This window comes from Macaca mulatta, chromosome 19 (assembly GCF_049350105.2).
Source record: "Macaca mulatta isolate MMU2019108-1 chromosome 19, T2T-MMU8v2.0, whole genome shotgun sequence".
NCBI lineage: Eukaryota > Metazoa > Chordata > Mammalia > Primates > Cercopithecidae > Macaca > Macaca mulatta.
The window spans coordinates 11,733,440-11,755,358 of record NC_133424.1 but is presented as its reverse complement, the minus strand read 5'-3'; the positions used below and the strand labels follow the sequence as shown (position 1 = coordinate 11,755,358).

At 50.1% G+C, this 21,919-nt stretch overlaps 1 protein-coding gene and 1 long non-coding RNA gene across 20 annotated transcripts in view; both read right to left on the bottom strand.

Moving 5' to 3' along the window:
* SMARCA4 (SWI/SNF related, matrix associated, actin dependent regulator of chromatin, subfamily a, member 4) overlaps positions 1–21,919 on the bottom strand; it is a 102,425-nt gene that overhangs the window by 46,771 nt on the left and 33,735 nt on the right. For 17 of the 19 annotated variants that reach the window (XM_028839590.2, XM_028839594.2, XM_077977287.1 and 14 more), the window contains exons 10-16: positions 21,151–21,318; positions 20,987–21,037; positions 13,451–13,581; positions 13,213–13,270; positions 8,882–9,003; positions 6,397–6,547; positions 3,799–3,962 (exon numbers count right to left, since the gene is read on the bottom strand). In XM_028839590.2, coding sequence (XP_028695423.1) covers positions 3,799–3,962; positions 6,397–6,547; positions 8,882–9,003; positions 13,213–13,270; positions 13,451–13,581; positions 20,987–21,037; positions 21,151–21,318 — 845 coding nt within the window. Of the gene's footprint in view, positions 1–3,798; positions 3,963–6,396; positions 6,548–8,881; positions 9,004–13,212; positions 13,271–13,450; positions 14,063–17,790; positions 17,939–20,986; positions 21,038–21,150; positions 21,319–21,919 lie in introns of those variants that run through there. The other 2 variants (XM_077977296.1, XM_077977297.1) reach the window with 2 other exon arrangements.
* Positions 15,427–20,919, bottom strand: LOC144336658 (uncharacterized). Its single transcript, XR_013408915.1, has 3 exons — positions 20,637–20,919; positions 16,419–16,683; positions 15,427–16,336 (listed from the first exon to the last, which is right to left on the bottom strand). It is a non-coding gene; the product is annotated as an uncharacterized LOC144336658 (long non-coding RNA).

Genomic DNA, 21,919 nt, shown 5'->3' with positions numbered 1-21,919 from the left:
GACACAATTCATCCAGGGAGAATTCTCCTAGGCCGAACCTGAAAAAACTGAAGCAACGAAATAAATAATATTTGTTTGCGTGAGTCCACAATGATGTAAGAATTACCCTAACAAGCACATGGGGGAGAAGAGAAAGCTCTTCCTAATAGTAGAATTCCAGGTAATTTGCAGAGAAGGGTGGATAGAAACAGGTAACCATGTATCTAGCAACTCTCATGTAATTATTTTTTCAGGCAAGACTTATCCGATGTTTGCTGCTATAGTTTGGGTATTTGGTGCTTCCAAACCTCATGCTGAAATCTGATTTCCAGTGTTGGAGGTGGGGCCTGGTGGTAGGCGAATGGGTCACAGGGGCGGAACCCTCATGAATGGCCTGTACCATACTGGGGATGGGGGATGAGTGAGTTCTTGCTCTCTGAACTCCCTTGGAAGCTACTGTTAAAAGGAGCCCGGCACCCCCACCTCGCTCGCCTCCTCTCTCCCCATGGGATCTCTACACTGGTTGCCCTCTGCCTTCCACCAGGAGTGGAATCCGCCTGAAGCGCTCACCAGGTGCCCAGTCTTCCAGCCAGCAGAATCATGAGCCAAATAAACCTCTGGTTTTTTTGGGTTTTTTTTTTTGAGAAAGAGTTTCATTCTTGTTGCCCAGGCTGGAGTGCAATGGTGCGATGTCTGCTCACTGCAACCTCTGCCTCCCAGGTTCAAGCGATTTTCCTGCCTCAGCCTCCGGAGTAGCTGGGATTACAGGCATGCGCCACCACGCCTGGCTAATTTTTTTTTGCATTTTTGGTGGAGACAGGGTTTCACCATGTTGGTGAGGCTGGTCTCCTGACCTCAGGTGATCCGCCCACCTTGGCCTCCCAAAGTGCTGGGATTGCAGGCGTGAGCCACCACACCTGGCTAAACCTCTTTACCACCTAGCCTTAGGTATTCCTTTATGGCAACAAGAAATGGAGTAGGACAGATGCTGAAATGACTGGGAAAAGTAGGAAGAGAAATGGGATATTTACATACTGTCAAAGTGCGTTCCCACGAGATAGTTATTAATGGAAAGTGTAACTCCTAGGTTTACAGTGAGAAACCCAGCAGGCACCTTGCCCAAGAGCCCAAGACCTCAACATCTCATGCCTTCCCCGCTAAGGCACATCAAGCAGGGCGTGGCGTTGCTCCACGTGATCACGTAAGACAAACCCAAACTGAAGGAGAGGCTACCAAAGCTCTGACCAGGATTCAACAGCGTCAAGCTCGACAAGGATGAAGGATGAAATGAGGAACTGCCACAGGCATGCCACACAGACATGACAGTGTGGGATCCTGGACCAGAACAAGGCCACTTGTGGGAAAACTGACAAGACTGGTAAATAAGGCCTCTGGTTTGCTATTAGTATTACGTCCATGTTATTTTCCTGGTTTTCATAATTGTCCTGGGGTTATGAAAGAATGGGGAAGATGCGTGAAGGGTACATAGTAATTCTTTACACTAACACTTCAATGTTTTATAAAAATGAGTTCGCCAGACATGGTGGCTCACTCCCCTAATCCCAGCACTTTGGGAGGCCGAGGCGGGCAGATCACGGGGTCAGGAGTTCAAGACTAGCCTGGCCAACATGGAGAAGCCCCGCCTCTACTAAAAATATAAAAAAATTGTCGGGTGTGGTGGTGCATGCCTGTAATCCCAGCTACTTGGGAGGCTGAGGCAGGAGAATCCCTTGAACCCGGGAGGTGGAGGTTGCAGTGAACCGAGATGGCGCCACTGCACTCCGGGCCAGTCAACAGTGTGAGACTCCTTCTCAAAAAATAAAAATAGGCCGGGCGCGGTGGCTCAAGCCTGTAATCCCAGCACTTTGGGAGGCCGAGACGGGCGGATCACAAGGCAGGAGATCGAGACCAGCCTGGCTAACACGGTGAAACCCCGTCTCTACTAAAAAATACAAAAAACTAGCCGGGCGAGGTGGCGGGCGCCTGTAGTCCCAGCTACTCAGGAGGCTGAGACAGGAGAATGGCCTGAACCCGGGAGGCGGAGCTTGCAGTGAGCTGAGATTGCGCTCACTGTGTGAGATTGCCCCACACAATAAATAAATAAAAAATAAAAATAAATAAATAAATAAATAAATAACAAGATCATTTCAAAATGAAGTTTAAAAAAAATTTTTTAAAGCAAAAATTAACTAAGAACCAAGGCTGCAAAACAACAGCACCCCGGAGAGTGGCGTTCCAGCAGAGATGGTGATCTGAGAAGTTTTTAAGTGAAAGAAGGGAAAATCGGGAACCTCAGAGGGCGGCTGCCACCGCACCCATCATCCTCTGGGGGAAGAAGGGCAGAGGGGAGCCAGGAGATGGGCAGAGCCGGAAGGAACAGCCTCCGGACAGACAGGGGACAGAGCTCAGGAAGGTGCAGCGGGATCACTATAGCAATCTGGGTCTGACCACGAGGGGAGGTGCGGCTGCCTGTAGCACTGTGCACAACAAGGAAGCCCTGCTCCTCCAGGGCAGTCTGTTCTACCCGCCATGAGGGAAGCAGGGGGACAGAAGAGAGAAACAGCTCCACGATAAACCTGGGAGGGTTCTGGGGTCCTCACCTTTCCTCCAGTCCTACCTGCAACAGTCAGGATGTGAGGCCCACCATGGGACCTGGCTGTCTTACAGACAGGAGGGCATTTTCCCACGGGGTTGGGGCATGGGCATGCAGCTCGCCAGCCTGCTGGGGGTTGGGGGTGCGCTGCTGACTCGTGGCTGCAGTGGTCCCTGTGAGTGCCTGGCTGGAGTTAGGGGCTGTGCTCTAGGGCCGGACCAAGTGCCATGCTGAGGTTTGGCCAATCAGAGCAGACTAACCCCCAGGCCAGTGACTGCCTGCGTGCTGGACATGTGACTTGAACTGGACCAGTAAGAGTCAGCCCTGGGGTTTTCTGGGAAAACCCTGGGCTGGTCTCCCTTTTGGTGCAGGGGCTGAGCTGGGTAAGGAGATGTCCAGAGAGGTGGGCAAGGGGGCGGACTCTCAGTTTGCTGGAAGAAAAAGGCCAGTGGAGCCAGGCAGTGGCAAGTGAGAGCCTCTTAGGGTATCCAGATCCCACCATGCCCAAGCACCTGGGCCACGCTGGGATGTGCCTGACGGCTCTGGTGGCCTTAGCATCGCACTGCATGGCGAGGAAGTGGAGACTGTTTGTTCAATGGAGCCTCAATGGCCTCACCCTACTTTTCTAGTGGGAGGTTTTTGTCTCCTGCGACTCCCATGCATGGACTTTGCTGGTTGTGGGACTTGAAAAGGACACCAAGGACATCCCAGGAGAGGGACCCTAGGCCTCCTCAGGGGTGAAGGGGATAAGCAGTCATGCCCCCACTTGCTCTGGGACCCAGAGGCAGAGGCTGTGATGTGTGGAGCTGTGCACAGCCCCAAGGCGGGTGGAGCTGTCCAAACCCCCAGTAGCTCAGGATGTGACTGTACCTGGAGACAGGGCCAATACAGAGGCAATGAAGTTAAAGCAGGCCATTAGGATGCACCCTCATCCAACCTGACTGGTGTCCTTCTAAGAAGAAGAGATGAGGACACAAGCACGCACGGAGGAAGGGCCACGTGAAGGCACAGGGAGACACGTGTAAGCACGCATCCCTGCAAGCCAGGAAGAGAGGCCTCAGGAGGAAGCAACCTACTATAGCTTGACCTTGGACTTCTGGCCTCCAGGAAAATACATTTCCGTCATTAAGCCACCTCGTTTGTGGTATTCTACTGTGGCAAACTTAGGAAACGAACACAGGAGCGTGTGAGCAGCGTGTGCGGTGTTGCTGGCACCGGGTACTCACGAGAGAGGCACAATGATGAGAAAGGGCCCGTTGATGCGTTTGTGCTCCATGAGGTACGTGATGAGCGCGATGGTCTGGATGGTCTTCCCCAGGCCCATCTCGTCAGCCAGGATGCCGTTCAGGTTGTTGTTGTACAGGGACACCAGCCACTCCAAGCCTTTGATCTGCAAAGACAGACACGGCCACGCCAGGACTGAAGGCCGGGTAGGACACCAGAGGGTTCTCCACATTCAGAGAGTCAGCCACGAGTTCTGCCTGAGCCACATCCCACCCTTGACTGCCTTTACGAGGATTTTTCCTCTGAACCAACCCGATTCTTTATTGCGGAACCTCATCCTTACAATAGCGTCTGTGAAGTTGCAGGGTGACTGTGCTAATGATGGACAAGTGTAACATTTCTGGGGCACATCCCAACAGCTCATTCCCAATTGTTACACTGTCCGCCTGTCCCTGCCTGACCATGCCCCACACAGCACACAGGAAAAACGGGCCCACACCACGGGACACCTGCACTCAGGAAACCACGAGGGCTTCAGGGCGACTTGGTGAGGAATTTGCCGCCTGAACATCATTTCAAGATTATGGGAGGGATTTCCAAAGCCTGGGAGCTTTCTGAAATACAGGCCTTAAATAGAAGACTATTTGCAAACTGAAGATAACATTATGAAGGAAAATTTGGAAATTTTCATAATGGATTGAGGAAGTAAGTTCTGGCCAAGTTCTAATTCTTTTTTTTTTTTTTTGAGACCGAGTCTTACTCTTACCCAGGCTGGAGTGCAGTGGCCCGATCTTGACTCACTGCAACCTCTGTCTCCTGGGTTCAAGCAATTCTCCTACCTCAGCCTCCCAAGCAAATGGGATTACAGGCATGTACCACCATGCCCAGCTGATTTTTTGTATGTTCGGTAGAGACAGGGTCTCACCATGTTGGCTAGCCTGGTCTCAAAACTCCTGACCTCAGGTGATCCACCCGCCTTGGTCTCCCAAAGTGCTGGGATCACAGCCGTGAGCCACTGCGCCTAGCCAAGTTCTAATTTTTTTAACTGCATTGGACTCCTGGAAAATTCCACTGACCATGAGATTTGCCTTTGTTTCACTATTGTTTTATAGAGATGGGGTCTCTCTATGCTGCCCAGGCTGGAGTGCAGTGGCTATTCATAGGGACTATCTCACTACGGATCAGCACATCAGTTTTGACCTGCTCCATTTCTGACCTGGGCAGATTCCCTCATCCTTAGGCCACCTGGTGGTCCCCCACTCCTGAAGGTCATCATATTCATGCTGAACTTAGTACAGACACCTAATCGACATAGGGCACTACAGCTCAGAAGTCCTGGGCTTGGGCTCTCCTCCCACCTAAGCCGCCCGAGTATCTGGGACTACAGATGTGTGCAACCACCCCCAGCTAATTTTAAAAATATTTTTGTAGAGGCAGTGTCTCACTATGTTGCCCAGCCCATCTTCAACTCCTGGGATCATGTGATCTTCCCATCTCAGCCTCTTAAGTAGCTGGGACTATAGGTGCATGCGCAGTTTTGAATGCTGATATTAACACAAAAGGTTTAAGAGTTGTCTTAAAGAAAGTTGGAGCTGGGTGAGGTGGCTCACACCTGTAATCCCAGCACTTTGGGAGGCCAAGGTGGGTGGATCACCTGAGGTCAGGAGTTTGAGACTAGCCTGGCCAACATGGTGAAACTCTGTCTCTAGTAAAAATACAAAAACTAGCTGGGCGTGATGGTGCACACTTGTAGTCCAAGCTACTCGGGAGTCTGAGGCAGGAGAATCACTTGAACCCGGGAGGCAGAGGTTGCAGTGAGCTAAGATCGCGCCACTGCACTCCAGCCTGGGCAAGAGAGAGAGACTCCATTTCAAAAGAAAAGAAAAGAAAAGAGAGTTGGGTAAGAGGGATCACAATCAAATGGAAAACCAGAGAGGCCTGTTCTTTGGTTGGAGTTGTGCTGGTTGTCTTGTGGGACCTTGTAATGAGCTCGGGATGGCGGGCCGCATTAAAAGCATGAGCAGCTCTGCTTCTTGACTGTCCCAAGTCAGGCCCAGGTGAAAAGCTTCAGAGCCATCATCTTTTCACCCTCACACAGGACCTGCTACCCCATCCCCAGAAGAAAGAGCGGAGTCCAGGGCTGCCGGCTCCTAGATCTAAGCTCCAGACGCTTGCCGTTTCACACCACACAGAGCTCAGGTAACCTGTCCTGAGCAAGCAGATGCCCAGATCTGAGCTCCGGCCCTGGTTCAGCCCTACACACGGTGTGATGCTGAGGAGCTGCTGCACCTCTCTGCTCCTCAGGTGGCCCCATCTCCTCCGTGAGGCCACTGGCGTGCAAATCGCTCCCACTCTGCCTGGCACATCAGGCACTCAGTAGACACTGACTTTCTGCTGTTGCACTTCCTCCTGGCAGCTAACGTATCAGACCACATCTCTGTTTTACACATGGGGAAACCGAGGCTCAGAGGGGAAAAGTGCATTGCCCACAAAGAGCAAAAAGTGAACTCAGGTCTGCCTGACGTCCGCAGCCCCCACCACCTGGGAACACCTGCACCGAGGCAGCTACACGGCAGTGGCCTCCCCAGTCCCCACCTCACCTGGTACTGTTTGAGGACACCATTGACCATAAGCGCTGACTGCTTGTCCACTCTCTCGGTGACAGCGTGGGCCACAGCATAGTAGGACTGCAGGCCACGTGCCAGGGCCTGGGACACACCATACTCATCATCGACATCTTGCTTGGCGTTCCTGGGAGTGAGACGGAAGCGCTGAGTAAGGACACACGTTCCTATCTGTGACAACGTGCTCACTCCTGACACAAACTCTGTGGAGTGGCCCTTTCTGCAGAATGACCTGTGGCCAGCACTGTAAGACATACAGAGGTGCAGCCGGAGAGTGTGAGGCCAGGCAGGGCAGCGCACACTGAGCCTGAGGGGCCCAGACTGGACTCCTGGGAGCTCTGGGTCCTGACTGCACCACCACAGAACAAGAATTCTGTCACTCAGACGGGCGCGGTGGCTCATGCCTGTAATCTCAGCACTTTGGGAGGCTGAAGCAGGCGGATAACGTGAGGCCAGGAGATCGAGACCAGCCTGGCCAACATGGTGAAACCCCATCTGTACTACAAAAAACAAAAATTAGGCTGGGCGCAGTGGCTCATGTCTGTAATCCCAGCACTTTGGGAGGCCAAGGCAGGCGGATCACCCGAGGTCAGGAGTTCTAGACCAGGCTTACCAACATGGTGAAACCCCATCTCTACTAAAAATACAAAAATTAGCCGGGCGTGGTGGCGGGCGCCTGTAGTCCCCGCTACTCGGGAGGCTGAGGCAGGACAATGGCGTGAACCCGGGAGGCAGAGCCTGCAGTGAGCCGAGATCACGCCACTGCACTCCAGCCTAAGTGACACAGTGAGACTCCGTCTCAAAATAAAGAAAAAAAACAATTAGCCAGGCGTGGTGGTGGCGCATGCCTGTAACCCCAGCTACTCAGGAGGCTGAGGTGAAAGAATCGCTTGAGCCCGGGAGGCAGAGGCTGCAGAGAGCTGAGAGATCAAGCCACTGCACTCCAGCCTGAGCGACTGTCTCAAAACAAACAAACAAAAAGAATGCTGTCACTTGCCAAAGCACATAAAGACACACTGCACCTAGCCAGACGCTGATAATAGGACCCATTCTTTCTAATAACAATTCATGAGCCTAAAGGTGAAAAGAAACACAGACTGAACAGGTCCATACAAAACCAGAATTGTTAAAACTTAGGCAATTTGTAATATAATCTGAATCTTTTTATTTTAAAAAGTGACTTTGGCCAGGTGCAGTGGCTCATGCCTGTAATTCCAGGACTTTGGGAGGCCGAGGTGGGTGGATCACGAGGTCAAGAGATCAAGACCATCCTGGCCAACATGGTGAAACCCCATCTCTACTAAAAATACAAAAATTAGCTGGACATGGTGGCCCGCGCCTGTAGTGCCAGCTACTCGGGAGGCTGAGGCAGGAGAGTTGCTTGAACCCAGGAGGTGGAGGTTGCAGTAAGCTGAGATCGTGCCACTGTACTCCAGCCTGGTGAAATAAAAAAAAAAAAAAAAAAAAAAAAAAGGTGACTTTTAGCCACCTATATATATATATATTTTTTGAGATGGAGTCTCACTCTGTTGCCCATGCTGGAGTGCAGTGGTGCTATCTCGGCTCACTGCGGCCTCCTCCTCCCCATTTCAAGCGATTCTCCTGCCTCAGTCTCGCAAGTAGCTGGGACTCCAGGTGCACATCACCACGCCCAGCTAATTTTTGTATTTTTAGTAGGGATGCGGTTTCACCATGTTGGCCAGGCTGGTCTTGAACTCCTGACCTCAAGGGATCCGCCTGCCTTGGCCTCCCAAAATGCTGGGATTATAGGCGTGAGTCACCGTGCCCGGCCCTCTCTTGCCTTTTAACAGGATCCATTCATTCCTTACCATAAGCAATGATGAGATTAGTGTGTTAACTGTGATGTGTTACAGGAGCAAAAGATGAGAAATATAACCTAAATGCCTGCCACCAAAGGACAGGCCTACAAAAATGAGAATATAACGTGACTCAGTATGACACTGCATACTGAGGACCAGACTGGGAGCACTCTGCACGGACACAGGATCACCTCCGAGAGGGAAGGTTCAGTGAAAATAACAAGGTGCACAACAATGTACACCGGAGATATGTATGCAAATGAAAAGACAAAAACATGCACATTTTCCTTGCTAATGCAGACAGCATCTCTGAAAGATGACACACGAGGCTGGAAAGTTTCCCCAGGGAGGGCAGTGGAAAGGGAGGGAGCTGAGGAGCAGGGGACGGGGGGAGGAGGGCTTCTCCCACACACCTGACTACCTCGTAAGCATATGGTGAACCATGCGAATGCATTTGCTCTATTAAATCCCTATAAAATACATGAAATGTGAAGTAAATAAATTTGCTCTCTGTGATTCCACAGTAGCAGCTGGCTGGACAGTGCTAAATGTCGTCTAGGGATGGCTGGGATTCTAGCCACTCCCACCAGCGCCACCTCACAGGAAGCTGGCACAGAACAGTGTGTGTCAGGATCCCTTACTCAATGATGTGCCGTGCGTCCACCTCAGAGACGTCGTCGCTGTCTGGATCTGGAATCTTCTTTTTCTCCTCCACGGGCAGGGTGGGAGGCTGCGCTGCCTGCGGCTGCTCTTCCTCCTCCTCCTACCAAGAGACAAGCCCGTGTCACCTCGATTCATTCCCCAGAGAGGGGGAACGGGACTCCCATGGGGAGAACATAGTTTTAGAAGCAAGTGATCTTCTTACAGCCCTCACCCTCTCTACCTATCCTGGAATGTGTGATGTTTGTTATTTACGTCTTCCTTTTAAAATTATGTATTTATTATTATTAATATATGGGAGTCTCACTATGTTGCCCAGATGGCTTCGAACTCCTGAACTCAAGAGATCATCCTGCCTCAGCCTCCCCAGCAGCTAGAACTACAGATACGCACCACCACGCCCAGCTCAAATGTTTTAAATTTTGTAGATATGGGGTCTCGCTACCTTCCCCCGGCTGGTCTCAAACTCCTGGGCTCAAGCAATCCTCTCGCCTCAGCCTCCCAAGTAGCTGGGACTACAGGCAAATGCCACCATACTGGCTACATCTTTTTTTTTTTTTTTTTTTTTTTTGAAACGAAGTGTCGCACTGTTGCCCAGGCTGGAGTGCAGTGGCATGATCTCGGCTCACTGCAACCTCCAACTCCCAGGTTCAAGCGATTCTCCTGCCTCAACCTCCCAAGTAGCTGGGATTACATGCACACGACACCAAGCCTGGATAATTTTTGTATTTTTAGTAAACGGGGTTTCACTATGTTGGCCAGGCTGGTCTTGGACTCCTGACCTCATGATCCGCCTGCCTTGGCTTCCCAAAGTGCTGGGATTACAGGTATGAGCCACCACACCTGGTCCCGACACTTCTTCTAAGGCTATCTCAGGGTATTCTGGACTTTTGTTACTAATTAGAAGTAGACTCCATATCCCTCCTACCCCTGTTATAAAATGAACATTACACGTTTATTCTCTGCTAACCTACTAAAGCAGGTTTTCATTGATTCTCTTGGATTTTCTAGGTATTATCTTAGAGCCCACCATCATCCCCGGCTAATTTTTGTATTTTTTAGTAGAGACGGGGTTTCGTCATGTTGGCCAGGCTGGTCTCAAACTCCTGACCTCGGATCATCCACCCAACTCGCCCTCCCAAAATGCTGGGATTACAGGCGTGAGACACCACACCTGGCCTTAAATATCTTAGAGCCAACTTTCAATATTTATTGCTTGTAATTTACTTCCAGCTTTACTGACAAGTCTCAACCATCTACAACATGTCTAATAACACTGGCAACATGAGGCATCTCAGTTTACTGAAAGTTTCTATGGACTTGTTTAAGCATTCACGTTGTGTCATTTAATGGTTTTCCAGCCTTTACTGGGATTTTGCATAACACATATTGAGAAAATAGACATGAATGCATTTCCTTATCTTAAACTATTCTTGTCTTGCCACTTAAATCATACAAATACACCACAGTGGATTGTTCCCTTATCTATACTGGAACTGCTACAAAGCTTTAAAAATATTATCTATAATTAATCTGTTAAATAATTCCAGTGAAAAGCCAGTGGGATTTCCCTTAGATCACAAAAAATGATTTTACAGATCACTTGGAATAAACAGGTGGTAATAACACCAACATTTTAGGCAAGAAAATCAGAGCTGGTACAGACATACTGGAATTAAAACAGGAGTGAGACTTCGGGCTAAACTCAAATGAGGAGGTGGGCAAATTTCCTCCCCAAAAAGCAACTATAAAGCAGGACAAATTGACAAAGTGAGCATTTCAGAGCTCACCAAGTTGACCAAAGGTCTACTAGAATCACTGAACCTTAAAAAACTGAACTTCAGGTGGGAAGAGCGGGAGTTTGCAGCACTTTTACTGTGGGCCACTTTCACCTCTTCTGCCTCACAGCTCCGGACACATGAAGGTCTTATGGCTGGAGAGTTGCAGGCTGTGAGGCTTGGCAGGGAGGTGGAAGGGGCTCAGTCACTTGTAGAAGGAGGCAATGCTCAAGCCCAGTGGCACTGCCAATGGAGGTGAGATCAGCCGCGGTAGGAAAAAGCGTATTGCTGGCTGAGGCTGAGTCTGTGCATATGCACAGACGCCAAAGGGCCCAGAAAAGCAAAAGTGCGAGGGAGAACCCGACAATGGCCCAAATGTGGAATGCACCTCCTCATACAACTGAACCATCAGCAGGAGAAAGAAGGTGCGTGTCTGAGCATAAACTGTGCCCAATCTTTAGATGACCACTAAGTGACAAAGAAACACTGTCTGCCCCTGATGAACCAGGGGAAAAAATCACGAATAAGACAAAGCCAAAAAATGTTTAAAAGAACTGAGCAAATATAGCAGAGGCTACACATACTGTGCGAGAACCAGATTTCACAGATTTAGCCCAAGGAAATTATTAAACAGACCACAGGCCACCACAATCTCCCACAGGTAAGTCAGACTCCAGCTTAGCTAAAGTACACTTCAACTAAACATGAAGAGGTAAGCAAAAAAATAGGAGAGGCGAGGGGTGGTGGCTCCTGCCTGTAATCCCAGCACTTTGGGAGGCCAAGGTGGGCAGGATCACCTGAGGTCAGGAGTTCAAGACCAGCCTGACCAACATGGTGAAACCCTGTCTCTACCAAAACTACAAAAAAAAAAAAAATTAGCTGGTGTGGTGACAGGCGCCTGTAGTCCCCGGAGGCTGAGGCAGGAGAATTGCTTGAACCCGGGAGGCAGAGATTGCAGTGAGCTGAGATTGCTCCACTGCACTCCAGCCTGGGCGATAGAGCGAGACTGTCTGAGGAAAAAAAAAAAAAAAAAGGCATTATAAAAATAAAAATCTAGAAAAAAAGCCATTAAACACAAAAGAAGGCAGTAAAGGAGGAACAAAAACGGAAGGCACAGAAAAGAAACAGCAAGTGTAAGTCCAATCATATCAGAAATTACAGTAAATGTAAATGGTCTTAGAAACTCAGTCAAAAAGCAGTCACTGTCATACCAGCTGAAAATGCAAAACCCATATGCTGTCGTAGATTCAAAGAAACAGACTGAAAATAAAAGAAGTAAAAGAAGGGAAAAAGATGTACCATGCAAACAATAACCATAAGAGGGCTAGAGTGACTACTCTAAGACAGAACAGACCTTAAAACAAGAAATACCACTGGAAGACGGGTGCACTGGTTCACACCTGTAATCCCAATACTTTGGGAGGCCCAGGTGGGTGGATCACTTGAGGTCAGCAGTTTGAGACCAGCCTGGCCAACATGGTGGAACCCCATCTCTACTAAAAACACTTTAAAAATTAACCGGGCATGGTGGTATGCGCCTGTAATCCCAGCTACTCAGGAGGCTGAGGTGGGAGAATCACCTGAACCTGGGAGGTAGAGGTTGCAGTGAGTGAGATTGTGCCACTGCACTCTAGCCTGGGCTATAGAGTGAGACTCTGTCTCAAAAAATAAAAAAAACACCAGTCAGGAGTTCAAGACCAGCCTGACCAACATGGTGTAACCCTGTCTCTACTAAAAATACAAAAATTAGCCAGGCATGGTGGCAGGTGCCTGAAGTCCCAGCTACCAGAGAGGCTGAGGCAGGAGAATCGCTTGAATACGGGAGGTGGAGGCTGCAGTGAGCCAATATCACGCCATTGCACTCCAGCCTGGGCAACACAGCAAGTCTTCATTCCAAAACAACAACAAAAAAATCACAAGTCGGATGTGGAGGTTCATGTCTGTAATCCCAGCACTTTGGGAGGCTGAAGCAGGTGGATCACTTGAGGTCGGGAGTTCGAGACCAGTCTGGCCAATATGATGAAACCCTATCTCTACTAAACATAAAAAAATTAGCTGGAAGTGGTGGCAGGTGCCTGTAGTCCCAGCTACTCGGGAGGCTGAGGCAGGAGAATCGCTTGAACCTGGGAGGCGGAGGTTGCAGCGAGGTGAGATTGCACCCCTGCACTCCAGCCTGGGCAACAGAGCAAGACTCCATCTCAAAAAAAAAAAAAGAAACAGGCAAATGAGGTAGACCATTCCCGGAGAAGGGATGCCAAGCACCTGAAATGCAGTCAGTATGAAAGAGAAAATGAGTCTTAAATTTTACGTAATGTGACTGATTTAATTTAAAATGGAAACGGTCACATGTCACCAGAAGTTGCCCTATTGGATAGCACAGCTCTAAAGCACCGACTTCAGCCAGGCCTGGGCCCCAGCTGTTCTCTGCCCCACAAGATGCCCAGACAGGGCAGGGGAGGGTCTCATGGCACACAGGGTGGAAGTCACTGCCAGTGGACACTGAGAGCCTTGAAAGCCAGGAAATGCATTCTTACCTCTTCCTCTTCTTCCGAGCCACTTTCTTCACTATCAGACCTCGGAGCTACTTCATACCTAGAAAAAATATAAGGGCTTTCATATAAATCTGCTCAGAACCAGCAGAATGCACTTTCCCTACCAAACCTGCCAAGGATCCAAACAGAAGTAAAACTGGCCCCAGCTGCCACCTCCCTGGAATAAGGCCCACCGAGGACTTAGATCCCCACTGCATCTGGAACGCAAGACCCAACTCACCCCGGGTTCATCTCGAGCCAGGCCTCCAGCTGCCCGGCTTTGGGGGCATCTGTGCCCGTGAGGATCTTCCCGCTCTCCACATGGATCACCTTCACCGGGAGGTCGCTCATCTGGCTGGTCTCGTCCAGAGGCTGAAAAAGAGTCATCCGTGCGACATTGAGGTTGCAGGGCCTCCAGACCAAAGGCTTACAGAGGCCAAGGTGGGAAGCACCCACTCAACTGTCTGCACAGAAAAGGGCAGGCAAACATGGCCAGTGGTGGTGAAAATGGGCAAACTGTATACTCAGTAATCCAGTAAAAATATATAATCCATGAGTCTTGGCTAAGTGACACTTGTTTCTTTTTTTTCCTTTCTTTCTCTTTTTTTTGAGACAGAGTGTAGCTCTGTCGCCCAGGCTAGAGTACAGTGGCATGATCTCGGCTCACTACAACCTCTGCCTCCTGGGTTAAAGCAGTTCTCTGCCTCAGCCTCCCAACACCTGTTTCTTCAAGTTAACTGACATATACACTGCAATTTTCAAATAGTCCAGACATTCACAGTTGAAAATTCAGGCCGGGCTGGTCTCAAACTCCTGACCTCATGTGATCCACCCACCTTGGCCTCCCAAAGTGCTGGGATTCCAGGGGTGAGCCACTATGCTCGCGCCATTTTTTTTTGGAGACGGAGTCTCACTCTGTCGCCCAGGCTGCAGTGCAGTGGCGCGATCTTGGCTCACTGCAAACTCTGCCTCCCAGGTTCACGCCATTCTCCTGCCTCAGCCTTCCGAGTAGCTGGGACCACAGGCGCCCATCACCAAGCCTGGCTAATTTTTTATATTTTTAGTAGAGATGGGGTTTCACTGTGTTAGCCAGGATGGTCTCAATCTCCTGACCTCATGATCTGCTCACCTCGGCCTCCTAAGGCCCATTTTTATCTTTTTAACGAAAACTGAATAGTATAATGTGGGCTCTCTCCCTTCTCCTGTCCTCCAGCCTAAGTTTTTCTCTTCACAGTTGTCCACTGGTATCAGTTTCCTGTCCATCCTTCCAGATGAATTCCATGGATAAGAAACAAAGAGTTAGACGTTTCCACTTTCTCCCTGTTTTTTACACTAATGGCTATATTAATTTACATTTTTTGGACCTTGATTTTTTTTTTCTCCCACTTATACTCTATTTGTAGACTTCATCAAGGGTCCTCATTCTTTTTTGTTAAAAAGCTAACTGAAATATTTCAAAAATAATTCCTCTTAGCAACAAATATGAAACTCCTCCTGTTGAGATTCAATGGATAAACATTTTCTCCCTCATTGATTCTTGTACATTTCCTACAGAAAACTCCCAAGAAGGGGATAAAGTTCTTGGTTTAAATTTTGGTTTCCATCTTGCAGGAATTTATAACTACCTGCAAAACTGCTGCCCTCATAGTGTCACCACTGTCCACAGAGCAGAGGGATATCAGTCTCCATGCGCTGAAAGCTCACCCACAGAGCAGCCACCACAGAGGGTCACAACAACCTCTTACCCCAACAATGGGCTCTGCAGGCTGCCTCAATCAAGGACTTTCAACTCCACAACCTCTCTGAGATCACTGGGAGGAGTGGTCAAAGGTGCCGATTGCTACATGCCTCCCCGACACCCAAAATTCTGATTGAACTGCTCTGGAGTGAGGCTTGGGCATCCTTGCTTTTTTTTTTTTTTTTTGAGACGGAGTCTGGCTTTGTCACCCAGACTGGAGTGCAGTGGCGCGATCTCAGCTCACTGCAAGCTCCGCCTCCTGGGTTCACGCCATTCTCCTGCCTCAGCCTCCGGAGTAGCTGGGACTACAGGCGCCTGCCACCGTGCCCGGCTAATTTTGTGTATTTTTAGTAGAGATGGAATTTCACCGTGGTCTCAATCTCCTGACCTCATGATCCACCCTCCTCGGCCTCCCAAAATGCTGGGATTACAGGCGTGAGCCACCAGGCCCGGCCTGCTTTTTTAAATTTTTAATTTACTTTTTATTTTTTGGAGATGGGCTCAGTACCATGCTTTTTCACAGGTGTGATCACAGCCTCAAAGCCCTGGGCTCAAGTGATCCGCCTACCTCTGGTTCCCAAGCAGCTGGGACCTCAAGTGTACAACACCATGCCCAGGTAATTATTTTATTTTTTGGAGAGACAGAGTCTCCCTATGTTGCCCAGGCTGGTCTTGAACTCCCAGACTAAAGCAATCTCCCCACCTCAGCCTCCTGAGCAGCTGCAACGCCAGGCACATGCCTTCACGCCTAGCTACTACTCAGAAAAACGTCCCCAGAGGATCACTTGAACCCAGGACGTCGAGGCTGCAGTGAGCCATGACCTCACCACTGGACTCCAGCCTGGACAACAGAGAGACCCTGTCTCAAATAATAGTAATAATAAAAATAGAGAGCTCCCCAGGTGACGAGAACATACAGCAGAGGCTGAGTACCACTGGCTGAGAACAAGGAAAACTCACAAGCAGCAGCAAGTGCCGGTGCCTGTTCTCAATACTCCACGGGACAGGCAGCCACAGCAGGGTTCAGCACAAGCTTCCACTTCATGCACATTCCCATTTCATGACTTCTTTTTTTTTGAGACAGAATCTCACTCTGTCGTCCAGGCTGGAGTGCGGTGGCGTGATCCGCCTCCCGAATTGAAGCGATTCTCTTGCCTCAGCCTCCCAGTAGCTGGGACTACAGGAGTCCGCCACCACCATCGGCTAATTTTTGTATTTTTAGTAGAGACAGGGTTTCACCATACTGGCCAGACTGGTCTCGCACTCCTGACTTCGTGATCCGCCTGCCGCGGCCTCCCAAAGTGCTGGGATTACAGGCGTGAGCCACTGCGCCTGGCCCATGACTTTTTTCTTGAGTATTCCAGATGGCTCCAGAACTGTGAGACAGAACTGGCTGACAGAGAGAGACCCTGTCTCAAGTAATAATAAAAAGCCCCCTAGGCTGGAATGCAGTGGTACAAACACAATGTACTGTAGCCTGGACCTCCTGGGCTAAGTTATCCTCCTGCCTCAGTCTCTCATGTAGGTGGGACTACAAGCGTGCGCACCAAGCCTGGCTAATTTTTTGTAAAGATGAGGTTTCACCATGTTGCTCAGGCTGGTTTCAAACTCCTGGGCTCATGCGATCCACACACCTCAGCATCCCAAACTGCTGAGATTACAGGCATGAGCCACCACGCCTGACCCTAAGTAATTCTTTTTTTTTTTTGAGACAGAATCTCACTCTGTCACCCAGGCTGGAGTGCAGTAGCTGCGAACCTGGCTCACTGCAACCTCCACCTTCCAGGTTCAACCGATTCTCCTGCCTCAGCCTCCCAAGTAGCTGGGACTACAGGGGTGCGCCACCACACCTGGCTAATTTTTTTTTTTTTTTTTTGAGACGGAGTCTCGCTCTGTCGCCCAGGCTGGAGTGCAGTGGCCGCATCTCAGCTCACTGCAAGCTCCGCCTCCCGGGTCTATGCCATTCTCCTGCCTCAGCCTCCCGAGTAGCTGGGACTACAGGCGCCCGCCACCTCACCCGGCTAGTTTTTTGTATTTTTTAGTAGAGACGGGGTTTCACCGTATTTAGCCAGGCTGGTCTCGATCTCCTGACCTTGTGATCCGCCCGTCTCGGCCTCCCAAAGTGCTGGGATTACAGGCTTGAGCCACCGCGCCCGGCCTCACACCTGGCTAATTTTTTGTATTTTTAGCAGAGACGAGGTTTCACTACGTTGGCCAGGCCGGTCTTGAACTCTTGACCTTAGGTGATCTGCCCACCTTGGCCTCCCAAAGTGCTGGGATTATAGGCGTGAGCCACTGCACCTGGCCCCAGTAACTTCTGAACACCATATTTGGAACACATACCCTGGAGTGGAGGAACTCCATAAATACTGAACTCTAGCTAGGAAACTTCTGCATAGAGGTGTCCGTTAGCACTTTGGAACATACTTTCTGTGTATTCTAGAATGAAGCAGGTAAGTCAGTCTATTACTGTTCATGGAAATCAGGTTCCTGATTTTAGAATTAAGGAAAGGGGGAAAGGATGACAATCAACCCTGTGCTGTTGGATTAGAACTGGAGGTGTCAACACAACCTCAAGATTCTTTGTGTGTGGGAGACAGGGTCTCACTGTCTTGACCAGGCTGGAGAGAAATGGTGAGATCACAGCTCACCGCAGCCTCAAACTCTTGGACTCAAGGGATCCTCCCACCTCAGCCTCCCGAGTAGCTGAGGCAACAGGTACATGCCACTACACCCAGCTAATTTTTAAAATTTTTATAGAGGACAAGGTTTTGCCATATTGCCCACGATGGTCTCGAACTCCTGGGCTCAAGTGGTCCTTCCATTTTGGCCTCCCAAAGTACTGGGAATACAGGCACGAGCCACCATGCCCAGCCACGATTTTTAACGTATACAAGCAGCAACGCAGACAGATTAAGTGTACATACATCTATTTCCCAGATCCGGCTCCTAGAAGCAGTGATGGCCCACTAGCAAGGAGCACCCCCAAAGTCAGATCTTGCCATGTAAATATTCTTCTGTAATAAAAGGAAATATAGCCAGGCACAGTGGCTCACGTCTGTAATCCTAGCACTTTGGGAGGCCAAGGCAGGTAGATCGCTTGAGCTCAGGAGTTTGAGACAAGCCTGGGCAACATGGTGAAACCCTGTCTCTACAAAAAAAATACAGAACAATTAGCCAAGCATGGTGGCATGTGCCTGTAGCCTCAGATACTCAGGAGGCTGAGGTGGGAGGATCACTTCAGTCCAGGAGGTTGAGACTACAGTGAGCAATGATCGTACACTGCATACTCCAGCCTGGGTGATGCAGGGAGACCTTTTCTTGGGGGAAAAAAAAAAAAAAGGAATCAGGACTCCCCGGGGGAAGAGCTGGGTCCAGGGAACTCAGGCAGGGAAAGCAGAAGAAAAACCTGGTGAGGAAGGAAGTGATCCAGGAATGGTGGGCACATGCCAAAAGCAAACAGGAGCCAATGTCAAGGGGCTTCTACTGGCTAAAGCTAAATAGCCAAAAGAAATCATTTTAAAGGATCAGAATCCACTCATTCAACTAAACAAGAATCCATAAGTCTACACCCGGGATTGGCAGACCATGGCCACAGGTCTAACAGGACCAAAGAGAAAGCTTTACCTAGAATAGAAAAACAAATAAATCAATGCAGAAAGAATGATGGAACTAAAAGTCACCATCCTGTAGCTGTCACAGCAAAAACTGATACAGGCAAAAAAAAAAAAAAGATACTAAAAGGAGTAGCTGGAATTCTAAGGAGTTACAACATAGTTACAGAGTCTCAAGTGTCTTCCTACAGGGTACTTACTGATTACAAAAGAAAAAAACAGAAACTGGACAGTGGAGATCCCTTGGCAGGGGTTCAAAGTCAGCATCACCAGTGACCTTATTTGCAAACCTCTGCCATGCACTCCTGACGTGATGCCCTGAGAGGTACCCAGGGCCATGTTGGGTATGCCTGCCAGAGACACATAACCTGACTCTAACCACAAGGAACATCAGACAAACCAAAATCCAGGGCCACTGGCTGACATAGCTGGCCTGAAGCCAAGTGTGGTGGCTCACGCCTATAATCACAGCCTTTGGAAGGCTGAGGTGGATCACTCCAGCCCAGGAGTTCAGGACCAGCCTGGGCAACCTGAGACCCCATCTCTGCAAAAAAAACAAACACACACACACACACACACACACACACACACACACACACACACACAGGGAGCTCTTTAAGATCAAAGCTGACTAAAGGGACCTCCACTAAATGTGACCTGGAGTTTTCTGCTGCTGTGAAGACAACTGGAAAAACTGGCCAAACCTTATATAAAGGCCTGCAGACTGGAAACAGTGTTGTACCAATGTTCACCTCCTGCTTCCGTCACCTCGGCACAGTGTGCAGGAGCAAACTTGTCTTCAGGAAGTAGATACAGAAATACATAGAGGTGGCCGGGCGCGGTAGCTCAAGCCTGTAATCCCAGCACTTTGGGAGGCCGAGACGGGCAGATCACGAGGTCAGGAGATCGAGACCATCCTGGTTAACACAGTGAAACCCCGTCTCTACGAAAAAATACAAAAAAACTAGCTGGGCGAGGTGGCGGGCGCGGGTAGTCCCAGCTACTCAGGAGGCTGAGGCAGAAGAATGGCGTAAACCCAGGAGGCGGAGCTTGCAGTGAGCTGAGATCCGGCCACTGCACTCCAGCCCGGGCGGCAGAGCAAGACTCCGTCTCCAAAAAAAAAAAAAAAAAACAGAAATAGATAGAGGTAAAGCACTGTCATGTCTGAATTTGACTCTCAAAGAGTTTAGGTAGAAACACATGTGAAGGCCAGGTGCGGGGGCCCATAATCCTAACACTTTGGGAGGCTGAGGCAGGAGAATGCCTGAGCCCAGGAATTGGAGACCAGCCTGAAAAACATAGGGAAACCCCATCTCTATAAAAAATAAATTTTAAAAAATTAGGCCAGGCACGGTGGCTCATGCCTGTAATCCTGGCACTTTTGGAGGCTGAGGCAGGTGGATCACCTGAGGTCAGGAGTTCAAGACCAGCCTGGCCAACATGGTGAAACCCCCGTCTCTACTAAAAAGACAAAAACTGGCCGGGCGCGGTGGCTCAAGCCTGTAATCCCAGCACGTTCGGAGGCCAAGGCAGGTGGATCACGAGGGCAGGATATTGAGACCATCCTGGATAACATGGTGAAACCCCATCTCTACTAAAAGCCAAAAAATTAGCCGGGCATGGTAGCGGGCGCCTGTAGTCCCAGCTACTCGGGAGGCTGAGGCAGGAGTATGGTGTGAACCCAGGAGGCAGAGCTTGCAGTGAGCAGAGATCATGCCACTGCACTCCAGCCTGGGTGACAGAACGAGACTCTATCTAAATAAAAATAAAGATAAAAATAAAATCAGCCGGGCGTGGTGGTGGATGCCTATAATCCCAGCTACTCAGGAGGCTGAGGCAGAATTGCTCGAACTCGCGGGGTGGAGGCTGCAGTGAGCCAAGATCGCGCCACTTCACTCTAGACTGGGCAAAAGAGCGAAACTTCATCTCAAAAAAAAAAAAAAAAAACTTAGCTGGGTGTGGTGGGGCATGCCTGTAGTCCCAGCTACTCAGAAGGGTAGGATCACTTGAGCCCAGGAGGTTGAGGCTGCAATGAGCCATGCGCCACTGCAGTCCAGCCTGGGTGACAGACAGACCCTGTCTCAAAGAAACAAAACAAAATACAAAACGTGAAAATGGAGACTCTGGGTAAAGAACACACAGGACATCTCGGGATGGTTCTCGCGCCTCTCCTGTAAGTCAGACGCTACAATAAAGTAAAACCTGAAAGATGAATCCTGCGGCACATGCATAGAAAAAGGTCTGGAAGAAAACAACGTGTGGGATGAAGGGGCGGGTGGGATGGGGGTCAGAGGACACCCCAGGATTCTCACCATCATCATATATCATTGTTCATAATTTTAAAAGAACATAGGTTTTAATGTCTGAAACAGACCAGCGCCTCAGGGCTGGGTTGGTACCTCCAAAAGAAGCCCTGCTTCCTCACCTCACCATCCGGCCCAATGGCAGGCGTCTGTCCTTCTGCATTTTCTGCCTTCTGGAAATAGAGAGAGACACAGTCAGGCTCTGACCCGCCAGGCTGAGGCCACACACGCGAAGGCGGCCGCTCCCATCCCACCCACGGCAGGCGCCACACCAGGCCCAGCACACCTTCTTTTTCTTTTTCTTCTTTTTCTCCTTGGCGACCTGGGCGGCCTTGTGCTGCCGCACCAGCTCTGTGAGGTTAGCCACGTACTCATCTGTCTGTTGCAAGAGGTAGGCCAGGCGCTTGTCCTTCTTCTGGTCGATGAGCTTGCGGTACCCCTCCTCATCTTCAGCCTACAAAAGCGTGGGGGTTACTGCAATGTGGTGGCACACTGTGCACGTCTGTGGGCACCCATGGCCAGTCAACCCAGAGGCACACTGAGGGCGTGCATGGCTCATGGGGGTGCCGCGCCACTGACCCTTCACACAGCAATCGACTCCCTGTTCAGGAACTATTTCCTCAAAACCTACCAAGGGCTAGGTTCCAAAGGCACCTGCTAAGCAGATGGTCCCGCCAGGAGCCAGCTACAGAGGCCATGAGCCAGTCCTATCCACTCTGTTCATGAAACACACCCCAAACCCAAAGCCTTCTCTCCACAAAGTCCAAGGTGCATCCCTCCCACCAACTCCTACAGCAGCCCCTCACCTTTCTAAGAAGACATCAGATCACATCACCCACAGCCAAAACCCTCCCGGGTGAGGCTCTCATTCACGATCAGAATTCAACCCACAGTCCTCCCAATGGCCTGAAAGGTCCCACGCCCCACCTGCCCCTGTGAGCTCTGACCTCACCTCCCACCTCACACGATGCTGTGCTGGGAGCCCAGGGCTACCGGCTGTCCCTGGCATACGGCTGCCTGCCACCTCGACCTTTGTTCCGTGCTGCCTGGGGCTC